We start from the raw sequence: 12,225 nt of genomic DNA, 5'->3' as shown, positions 1-12,225 counted from the left end.
ACACACAGAGGACACACAGATCACACACAGATCACACACAGAGGACACACAGATCACACACAGATCACACACAGAGGACACACAGATCACACACAGATCACTTCAGGTTCAACCCAGGAAAAACAAATTCTGCTCAACAGAAGCTCACCTGTTTTATATTCATTAACCACAGAATGGAATATCAAAATCTAATACTTCAGTTCATTTAATTGATTCTGACTAAAAACAAAGTTGAGTTTCTCAGTAATTTGGAATATTACATCAGAAGAACTGAATGTTGACCTACTGAACATAATGACCCGGTTCGGTAGAGGATTCTGGTCTGGGCTCCTGTTGGATGAATTCCTGCATCAGTGTGACGAACACGTGCGGATCAGCCTGTGGTTCTTAGTAGTGACTGCTATAATGGCTTTTCCTACCACAGATTTTCCTTCCACTCAACTTTCCATGGATGTCCTTAGACACATTATTCTGTAAACAGCCAGCTTCTTTAGCAATGAGCTTTGATTTCTTATTTTCATTGGGAACCGTACCAGTGACTGTCTGGACGTCTTCCCCATGTAATATTTCTGTTTGGTTCCTATGATGTTTGCATTTAGTGATTGAAACAGATGAACCTTCAGTTATTTGTGATTTGGACCCAAAGTTGAACCAGACATTTGGAGGTCAACAGTTTGTTCCTGAAATCTTGGCTGGTTTCTCTTCAAGGTGTTCAAGGTGTGACCTTACAATGCATCTCAAGTGGATCTCCATTATCAGATGTCTAGAATTAAACATCTGGGGATTATGGAGATAATTAGTTAATTATTGATCCTCTAGTGTTCCCACCACTGTCTGAAATAATGTCAGACATTATGAAAAACATTTGTGTTTTTATCAGTGTAAGTGAACATCTGTTTTCATCTTTGAAACCTACAGGAAGTGACTTGTTTCCGTTTCCCTCTTGTTCTCTTGCAGCTGTTGGGCATGGCGTTCTCCATGACGCTCTTCCATCACATCCACAGAACAGGGAAGAAGTACGACGCCTAACCTGGGCAGAGGAGCCCCACTGCCTGCTGGGAAGAGACTCTGATTCCAACATCCATGCTTTCCGTCTCACTTCACCACTTGTGTAAAGCATCCTGTGCTCCTTCCTGGCCTGTACAGATTCCAGCTGCGTTCCTGCACCTTTCCTGCTCTCTCCTCCTCTCATTCATTTTGCCAAAGAGTAACACAACTGGAACTGAAGGGACACCTACTTTTGGCACGCAAGAGAATAACATTGGTTCTGAATGAAATATACTTTGTTTTTTCTCATCTTCTTGATCATTTTTCTTGGACTAACAATTTGCTGGAAGGAAAGTTGGATTTTGAGACAATGAAGACTGAACTGAAGCCCATACAGCATCTTCAAGGTGAAGAAAACCCATGAAATAGAAACTGAAACTTTTCTCCTTCCTGGAGGTTTTTTCATGTTGATCAACACAAAGCTCCACGTTTTCCCTTGTAAATGGATAAAGACCCAATACGGCATGCTAGTTTTTTACTTCTCTGACTTACATGTCTCTGAAACTTTAGTTTTAAATTTCTCAGATTTGTTTTTTATTCAAACGCTCAGCGCTCCTGCAGAATGTTGAATGGCGACCTGGTAGATGCGCTGCGTGTCAGCTCGGGTTTGACGTGAAGGGGCACAGACATGTCAGTGGTTTTTGTTGTAATCCATGATCCTTTCTTTTTTTTTACTGCGCTGGAGAGATTAGGGAAAAGGGAAAGTGTTGGAAGAACATCATGTGAGCGTGAGGAATTATCAGTGGATTTATTTGCCATCAAATTCTGCAAAATCCGCTGGGTAATAAACTTTAATTCATAAATCTGTCCTTGAACACGCATTGCTGTGTTCAAATTCCCCTGTGAGGCAACATTCACAGTGTTAAGCTGTTTGTTAGCGCGCCACGAAGGGATCCGGGTGATAAAGTCTGTTGGTTTTTTTAGACGAAGTGTTTGTGTGTTTATCTCTGTGTCTGTTTGATCACTCAGAGGAGGTAAAACCTAGAATCAGAGAGGAAAGGCTAACGGCAGACATGTTTTCTCACTGCTGCAGCCATCAATTGTGCTGGCAGGAGGAGGTTAGCAGTTTTCTCCTCCAGCTCTCATCCATTCAGTCAACTCAACCCTGCCTCCATTTTTTTCTGTTTACACCCTGATTCTCTTCCCACATTTCAGGAAGCAGTGAGTTTGACATTCCTGCTCATTATTCAGTCACACCTCTGGTTTGCAACTTCACATATTTCATGTAAGCTTACTTTTCATGCAGCCTAAAGAGGAATTGGTGGGGGAAGGGGGCTGGGATCAAAGCCAAGGCAGATAGATATAGCAACACAAACCCTGTAGGACACGTCTGTTTACGCACTGACGCACCGCAGGAAGCCTGGGCATCAGTCTGCCTCCCGCAGACCAAAAATGCTCTTCATCTGCTGGTGGCTTGGAGAGAATGCCCCCCAGTTTATCTCAGGAGGTATAAAGAGGTGTGAAGAGCTACCTTTATTGGATGGGGATCGGTTTAGCTGCGGCTGTCAGGCTTAGGTTATTCAGTTTTTGTGACGTCTCCGGGGGAAATTGTTTTGACATCTACAACGATGAAAAAGAAACAGCAAATTAAGAGACAAGTTGCAGAAAGAAAAAACCTGAGAGATTTATGGCTTTATTTACAGTGAGGATGCTCGGTTTACAGAGAACGATGCTACGCTGCAGCGCGTCCACACAAAGTGAAACAGGTCAGCTTTAATCAGAGACGGTTGATTAGGTGCAAACTGGAGCAGATCTGACTGCAGATTAAGCACAAATGATGAGATATGAGCAGCAGGAAGTGAGAAAAGAGCATATGTCCTATTAACCCGGCGTCCCTTTAGGTTGTGTTTTCTTAAAGAATGTCATTAAAATATTATATGCAAAATATTTTTTCACACAGCAACTAATACTAATTAGTTTTATTTTTTTTTTATTTAAATTTTTATTCTAATGAATTTTTTAGCGATTAAAGTCTGTATTTGAATCAAATTACTTGATTCAAAAACCCAGAAGGGACACAGATTACTTTATTTCACTTAAAATTCATCACCTGGAGAGACAAAGACTCATGAAAATTAAAATTCAGCTGAAATACATCACCTGGCCAATATTTACACAGTAACTGGAAAAGTTCTGCAAAAATAAAATAAAACAGAAGAAATGTCCGTTGATTTTCCAGGCTCACTCCTTCTCTACTTTTCCAGCCTCTGTCTTTGTGGTTTTCTGCTGCTGCAGCCCTTTTTTATTATTATTTTGTGACACATCATTGTGTCTATGATTAGTTAGTGGCTCTGTTTGTTTAGAAAGCTACCCAGCGGTATTGTTCGCAGCGTACGCTAGCTAGGCAGAATGAGGTCGAGACAGCGCTGTCGCCTGATTGGTGCCGTTCTGTTTCTGTTTAATTCACTGAAATTACTCAGTTAAAGCCGCAGCATCCAGTGCATAAAGGCTCTGGACACCTGACGTGCATCCCACTGAATAAATCACATTTCTAACCTCCCTCACAAGCCTGATTTCCACCTGTCCAACAGGACCACTCTGGAAGCAGCTGCTGCTTTCACAGCCTGAACAAAGTATTAAAGTGACTGTAATTCAAATTTAGTTACAATTTTTGCATTTTGCATCACTTGAACTCTACAGAAAAGGATTAGGGCCATGGGAAAAAAATACTTATTTTAATCTCAGCATTATGACTTTATTCTCTCCATTATTTTCCTGAATTGTATTAATCTCTGAGAATTCTGAAATTAAAGTCACAATTCTGAGAAAAAAAATCAGAATTAATTTTTTTCAGTGGTCGTGTTTCTCTTCTGTAGAACTCTGTATATTTGTGCAACATGTGGTTCCCGGTTTGTTCTGCAGATTTAGAGCGCTCTGTGCAGCCTGAGATATTCTGCGTCTCTTCTTGTCGTGTCCATGGGGTTAACATGACAGCTGCTGTTGCACACTGCATGCACGACTGGTTGCTCCTCTCTTAGCCCCCACAGCTTGGCTGCCTCCACAAACTCCACACGACTGTTTTCTCCCTTATTTACCGCCTGGCTCTGCAGACGCCTGGCTCCACACTGAGACGCTGCAGAGAAGCAGCTCAGCTCTGTGGAAAGCAGCAGCAGAGGGAAACTGAGGAGGGTCACAGTTACAGGAGGAATCAGTGTTACTGTCTCAGCTACAGTGAGGCTGCACTGTACACCTCACAAAAAATCTAGGTGAATATTTCACTGTACTCACGTTAAATAGGAAACACAAGGAAGCAGGGTGTAGAGGATAAAAATTCTCCAAATGTGACGTTCAAAGCCTGCAGACTCTGTAACGCTTCGCCGCTGAGTCATCCGAATATACAGAGACTCTGAGTGTGAACTCTGCTTCAACCCTGCCACCGTCGCTTAGTTTGGGCTCATCTGTGCGTTTTTTAGAACGTAGGGCCAAATGACATTTTAACAAAAGCTGTCCAGTGATGTTATTTTTGTATGTTGTTTGTTGCTGTTTTAATGTTCGTTTTCTACTGTTTTTGTTGTTTCTGTTTGTGACAGACGCTCCACTGACTCTCATTGTACGCAGATGACACCTTTAATTCATTTTTTCCACAGGGGATTAGTCTTGGCAGCGCTTCTCTACAAGGTGCAAAAATGCCTTTTTTTGTCTTAATACTGGAACAAGCACATCGATTCAGAATGAATGGAGGGAAAATTTAGCAAACACACTGCATTACCAGCAGTATTCTCTGGTCTACCTTCATCTGAGAGATGTAGAGTTTATATAAATTCATATATGATGGCAGCCCACACTGTGCAGCCATGGAAATTCTTGGCCATTCTCCCGACTTTTTCTCGCCAGTCTGAACGGCTCACTTTGGTTTCACCACCCTAAAACATCAGTTTTGTTCCACATCCATGTGTGTAACATATCTGATTGTTTTCAAATCTTCGACACCTTGTGTCAAACTGAAGGTGCAGGGGCCAAAAGAGGGCCGCATGAATAGGACCTTCAAAATACGTTGTGTGCTTAAATATCGTTTTATGAGTCAAAGTAAAGCAGTTTTTATCTCAGTTTTTATTAACGCAACCAAATTACATCAATGTGAAAAGATGTTCACTATTATTTCATTTTACTTATCAATGCAGAGACAGCTGTTTATTCATATTTCAACAGTTTGTTAATGGGTTTTATCAATACATCGACTCAACTGGTCAAGTTGTTTCTTATCCAAACTGAAAATGATTTTGACATCGTTGGTCTGAATTTTCATGTTTTATCCGACTTTTACCTGAAACATCCGTCAGTTCTGCACCAGGAGATGCCGTAAACAATGGCTGAAAATTGTAATTATAAAATTATGAAAGAAGTGTGTGTGTGTGTGTGTGTCAGTGAAGTGTAACAAATCCCAATCCCATCAGTTCTGGTCTGACTCTACATCCAAACAGAACCGGGTCAGAAGCTGCAGTCGTGGGCTAAATTCTTCCTTTTCCTCATCTTATGATTTTGACTCAGTTACATTAAAGTGGGTCCATAAACGGAGCGCTGCTGTGTCACCTCTACGTTCTGCTGTGCGTGTGAGTCGCTTTGATGTTGAAAACCGTTCATACAGGAATCTGATCTAATCATCAGAATCAATGACCACGCAAAAAATTAACGTAATCGTAATTGAGCATTGAAATTTGCTGTGATTTTACAGTCTACTACTTTGTGGCTGTAATTTCCAGCTGTTTCCACTTTGCTACCACTAACAGTTGACGTGGAATATAAATTTTTTCACAGATGTTTCTAGACACAGTCTACCTTCCCAAATGCTGGATTTGATGCTCCTGTTGCAGCTGAATCCAACGACTCGGACAGCTGAGCGAATACTTTGGTCATATAGTTAATGACCTCACGGCTGGCAGGTTCCACTTCTAGTTTGAAATAAATGAGGATGTGCAGCTTAACTGCTCATGTCACTCTAATGTACCAGCCCCACGTGTATATACAGAAATATATTCTCATCTTACAACTGATGCAAGTGTTTGCTTCAACACAAATGAATATATTTACACTGACAGCTCAATTTTCTAACAAACTATGTGCTTTCATGCTTACTTAGACATATCTTCTTGTACTGTTCATGTCTGTTTTCCTTGTTTGCTGTTCTTCCTCCACTTGCAGTGTAAATTTTATGTAAATTTATGTTTTTATCAGTAAGCTTTTCATGTCTTGTTTGACTGGATTTTGATCTTGTAGTAAAAACTTTTTTTTTCATTTTATAAGAAGCATAAAATATTCTTTCTCATCCTTCAGTAAGTCACAGAGATGCTGAGGACTAAATGCATTGCAGCGATCCGGGTTTTGTGTAGCTCTGAGGGACTTGGAGCAGTTTCTTTTTATTTGAATCACTTAATTTTTTTACCTCCTTTCGGCGTATTATTTTGTGTAATCTGCTCTGAATCCGTCTCCTGAGCTGAAGCCGAATCTTTGAGCGGTGGAAATGATGCTCTACTGCAGAAACGGCGTGTTTGTTGTTGTGCTCTGCTCGGCAGCGGCGTCTGATGCCTGCCATCATCGTCCTGTGACTTCCTGCTACAAAGCTACTCTATCCGAGGTGGTGCACTTACCTGCTCTTTTCTCTCCAAATCAACTATTTTTTAAATAAAGGAAAGTGTGTCACTAAATCCCAAGATGGCGCACAGTCATTGCCTTTCATGTTTAATGACTCATTGCTTCTGATTTATTCTCATTTATATGTTGCTGTCAATTATATAGGCCACATGTAAACACTGATTCAGGTTTTATGGGGTGGGGAGGGTGAGAGGAATTTGCCAGTCCAGATCTCATGAAGTGTTTAATGAAAGAGAGGCATCCCTGCCTCAGAGCGGCTTCTTCCTGGTAATCCTGGAGCTCTCCTAAAGATGAGCTAACAGCAGTCGGCAGGTTGAGCTCTGAGGGTCTTTATAGAGAAGAAAAAGGAGGTGATGAAAGTCCAAACTACTGGCAATTTGTCTCGCACTTTAACAGGACGGAATGAGCGGCAGCATCTTTTCCACAGATCCCCCTTTTTAACCTAATGTCATCAGAAGTGTGTGTGGGTGGGTGTGTGTGTGTGTGTTAGCGAGAGTAAAAGAGAATGCATGTTTTGTGCCATTCCACCCTCAGTTTTGTTTTGTCGTTTTAGATCGCTGTTGTTTCTATGCAAAACTCTGACCTATTTTAGCCTTTGTACAGATTATTTTGTATGAGTAACATGTACTGAAATAAAGTGAAAGTAATCTAGAGTGGATTTTCCCCCACTTGTTGTTATTAGAGCTTTCTCTACGTTTCCCAGCCTCATACATTTCATTGACCTGAATTCAGGAGGATCTCAGTTGGAACCGAATCTCATGTTCCTGCGAAGCTCTGAGCTTGTTAAGCTGCAGCCGATGGGATTTTAAGGTTTGTTTCTGGGTTCTGTCTGCAAAACTGCGTTATGGTACGTATTATACTAAACTTTCTAAAACAAACTGCAAAAAAGGATCCTTTGTAAATTATAAATATAACAGAAAACAGTAAATTAGACCTAATTTACAGCTTCCAGATCAGGAAAAGTAGTGAAAGTACATTTGATCTTGTAATTCTAGAAAAACTCATCAAGCATTAGTAGCTGCACAACATTTCAGCTTTTTCCTGCATTTTCCCTGGATTTCAAAATCTCAAACTGCGTGCATTAATCATGGCTTTAAAGCAAACTTCAAATTTTAAACAAATTCACATTTGTTTAAAAAAATACCCAAAGATTTCAAAATACCAGAAAACATTGGAAACAAAAACCTCTTTAAAATATTTAAGACAGCCAGCCTTGTTTTAGGACAAATATAGAGAAATTGGTCAGAAATAATTAGTCAAATAAATATCTATTTAATAGATAACAAAAGCAGTAGTGCAAAATGGGATCATGGGCTTATTAGAAAATAACCAACGTGTTCAACACATCATAAAATAATTGATTTCTACATGTAATATTTTAGCTAATATTATGAAATATTAAAAATATTTAGACAAAGAAATACAGATTAGTTCAATGTTAGATTTATTTAAGTATCAGTTTTAGTCATTTTAATGGTTGAAGGGAAATCAGAGAAATAATATAAAAAAATATATGGGTTGGTCTAAAACTTTTGCACAGTATTGTTAAAAGGTGTTTAATTCATAATGGAAACAACCAACCGGACAAATCAGAGGTAGGAGTCATCAGGTTTGGGAAACCAGGTAGATTTCTCCCTCTTCTTCCTCACATCGTGTCTTTAGGACACTTTCAAAACAAAAACGGAAGATTTAGGATGTATCTTACTTTGACAGAGTGAAAGAATATAAATAATAGTCTTTACCACCTGTGTAAACTTTGCCGGTGAATGTTATAACACATAATATAAGTTTTATAATATGTGTTATATTGTTTCATTTCTAATATAGACCCTTGTGTCAGATAATCTAAGTCAATGTTAGAGAATAATTAATTTTTTTAGATGTACAGAATCTCAGTTAGCCTTCATAGCGGGGCTGAACCCGTATTACACCAAGCACTGTAGCTAATATTAGCTGGTATCTCGCCGGTGGACATAAATACAGTAAAGTAATATTCTAATCACAATATATACACAATAATATGTCCATCTTACTTGTGAAATGTTGTCTGTGGAGCCCTCACATCAATAATCCATCGACCAGAACAACAACATCCCTCAGTGCTGAGGCATCTTAGTAGGAGGGACGACCGCTCCAAGATGGCCGCCGTATTTCCTGCGCCGGTTCTCCTCCTAATGAATCGGAGGATTTCCGGATCTTCAACCAAACTTCCTCCGCAGCCTTTAAGCCCCGCCCACCCACTGACCACCAAGCAGGTGCAGCAGGAGCAGATTGTGTGATTGTGGTCAGGCTGCAACTAAAACGGAGCAAAGACCGAAATTTAAGCTCCAGCCGTGAGGGAGGAAGTCTGCAGGTTCAGCCATGAGGACAGCAGGAGGTAACTGGGTTTTACAGCTGATTCTGTCTGGATGGTTTCTGTGGAGCAGAACCGGATCTGGTTTGCTCTGCCTGGATTTGTTAGCTTCCATGTAGTCTAGTCAAAGTTTGACTTGACTACATGTAGCACATTTACAACAGCCTCAGCTGACCAACGTGATTCACAACAAACACACCACAGGTAGATAAATGATAAAATAGAAATAAAATTAAGTTTAGTAAAAATAATAAGACAAATATAAAATTGGCAGAGATATAAAAAGCTATGAATAAAAAACACCCATTTTGAAATTTAGCTGCAGCGATTTTCTTTCATCCTTTACCTTTTCTCTTTAACTTGAAGGCAAAGAATAGATGAGTTTTTAGTCTGGACTTAAACTGACTGAGAAAACTTAGGCAGAGAGAGACTGATCCACTGAGGAGGCTCTGCTGCCTCCAGTGTTTAGCCCAGCTTTAGGAACAGATGACAAAAGCTGGTCAGTTGACCTCAGAGCTGCAAGAGCTACTTGAGTAAGAAGGGCCCATAGAGTTTAAACACTTAAAAACAATACAACCTTGAATTTTATCCTAAAAGCAACAGGGAGCCAGTGAACGCTGCACAAACCAGAGTAATAGATTCACGTCTCCTTGTTTTCGTCGGCAGACTGGCTGCAGCATTTTGTAATACTGCAGCAATACAAAATACAGAGTTACAATAATCTAAACGTGATGTAATGAATGGGTGGACAGCGGTTTCAAAATCAGACAGAAGAAGATGAGATTTTATCTTAGCAAAAGTCCTCAAATGAAAGAAACTGGCTTTGATAACATCACTGATATGTTTATCAGATATAAACACAGGAACAACAATCACACCCAGATTTTTCTTGAATGGACGACAAAAGGAACCACACATCATGTCCAGGACGGCAATCGCAGGACCAAACACTAAAATCTGTTTATCCTCATTTTAAAAAAGGAAATTTGCTCTGAACCACGTCTGCACATCCTGAAGACGGACCTGTGACGTCTCCTCAGCAGACTGGCTCTCACTTGTAGTTTCAGTATTTTGTTGGATTCTGGTCAGAAACTTAAACCACATAAAGCAAACAGTAAGTTCTGGTTTTGGATGAGTTGAAATCTCTGTTAAAATGTTTTCTGTTGTTTATTGGTCATGTGCTGAATATTGTCAGAGTATAAAAACTTTTAAAGTTCTAACCAGAGGTGGAAATACTCAAAACGCTGCGCTAGAGTAGCACAACGTCAATATATTTGTATTTATAAGTAAACTTAAAAAGAAGCCGTACAAGATTTACTGAAGTAAGTATGAAGTGGCTGATCATAAGATCAGGCTTAATATCATAACAATGTCATCAGACTGATAATAAATTAGTAAGTTTGGTATTTTAAAGACTAAAAGGAAAACAAAACAAATAACATGATTTCTTAATAACTAGTTAAAGCAGAAGAAACACATTTCCAAATATATATTTTTAAATATAAAACTTGAAAAACTAATGCTTACAGTATACATACTTTAAGTGTGGAAGTACTTCCAGTGACAATATATAGTTTTTACTGCGTCTGTTTGACCTACAGATGGAAAATATTAATTCATCAAAGCTTGTCTACAAACAAGAGGTCTCACTTCAGCATAAACCGTAGATTGGTCTTTGTGTTTTTATGTATTTTTGGTTAAAATATGTTTGTTCTTCATTCAGTGCAGTCAGTCAGTTTACTTAAATAAGAGAAGCAACACTTCATAATAATGTTGCTCTGGTGCGGTAGAGTAAAGCTACTCCTAAAAGTATGCTGCTGTCTTTTCCTAAACGTTACTCATGTAAATGTGACTAGTTACTACCCACCTCTGATTCCACCTGAACATGCCCCAAACAGCATTAGTTTCTGGACTTGGACCCCTTGGCAAACCCACAGACAGTACTGCAAAATATGCAAAGTTCAAATGAGTTGATTGAAAAAACTTGAGGGCTCATCATGTGAGGGTTAAATGCTTTGGTTTAAATATAGTTCGAGGATTAATATTCCCGTTTGGGTACCAACACGTTTCAGAGTTACAGACAGCAGACTGGATGTCCTGACTGTGAGATAATGGCAGCTGAAGGAAATATTGGAGATCTTCTTTATCTAAAGAAGGAGAAAAAGTTTTAAAGTTTATCCAAGTACATTTGCAGAAACCACAAGGATCGCCCCAGGAAAGAATAATCAGGCTCATCGTTGCTGCAGGGTATAAGTCCAGTGGAGTCTCAGCCTTAGGAATGCGGCGTCTTCAGAACAGACCGACGTTTTTATGTCGTTACTCAGAGGAATAGAAGATGAGAATAAATCAGTCATTTCTACTTAGTTGAATGTGTTTTTTTCCTGTGCAGCATCGAAATCCATGTGTTTTATTTTTCTCACTAAAAGCAAAACTTTTATGAGAGTTCTTTAAACATAACTTAAGCTGTAAATAACTCTTATGTTTATTTTTAAGCAGGCAGACATTCTCGTGATGTTTTAAGATCTGTTTGGCTCTCATCCAGGTCCTGAAATGTTTCTTGAACGTGATGCTCCACCATTGTTCAACATCTGCTAAAGATCTGGAGAAAAAATTACTTAAAAAGCTGCAAAGAAAAAAAGACTTTCCCACTGATACAAGAATATGTCTATGTCTTTAGCAGAAAGCTGGATGTTTCTGTTTTGCCGTTTACATCCTTAATTAAGGCAGATTCATCTTGTCGGTTTATGTTTCTACATCGTCGTGTTTTCATAGCATCAATATTCAACAAATTTCAAAACGGCTTTCAAAATATGAAAAGGTCAGGCAAATTAAGAAAGGCCGACTTGTCGCAGTTCAGTATCAGGGGGATAAAACTCAGAAGTTTTCTGCTACAAAGGAAACGCAGATCAATCTCATTAAGTCTTCATGATCTGCTGGCTTGGCAGGAAGTCAAGTTTATTTCTATAGCAACAAGGCAAATCAAACACTTTACAACATAAAGCATAATGCACTTACCAAGATGAAACCAGCAATAAACGTTACATTTTGTCAAATGCCATCAGATTCATCAAGCAAATATACATGAAACATATTGATAAATGTTTCAGTTATTATTAATCAAAGGCAAATGTAAACAGCCGTTTAGCGCTGATTCAAAAGAACTCAGTGTATGGAAGTAAATATGTGCCAGTTTAAGGACTGTAGAACCGGGTGATGTGCTCTGTCTCCCTGGTTTT

General features: G+C 39.3%; 1 protein-coding gene across 1 annotated transcript in view; it reads left to right on the top strand.

Moving 5' to 3' along the window:
* The window catches only part of tspan9a (tetraspanin 9a), a 101,257-nt gene extending 93,968 nt beyond the window's left edge, over nt 1-7,289 (top strand). Inside the window, exon 7 of the mRNA XM_007553220.2 lies at nt 958-7,289. Within this exon, the coding sequence (XP_007553282.1) occupies nt 958-1,029 (72 nt within the window). The 3' untranslated portion in view covers nt 1,030-7,289. The remainder of the gene's footprint in view (nt 1-957) is intronic.
* The last annotated feature ends 4,936 nt before the right edge of the window (nt 7,290-12,225 follow it).

This window comes from Poecilia formosa, unplaced genomic scaffold (genome assembly GCF_000485575.1).
Source record: "Poecilia formosa unplaced genomic scaffold, Poecilia_formosa-5.1.2 Scaffold55, whole genome shotgun sequence".
NCBI classification, from domain to species: Eukaryota; Metazoa; Chordata; class Actinopteri; order Cyprinodontiformes; family Poeciliidae; genus Poecilia; species Poecilia formosa.
Note: the sequence above shows the minus strand (reverse complement) of the source record. Positions and strands in the feature narration are given on the sequence as shown.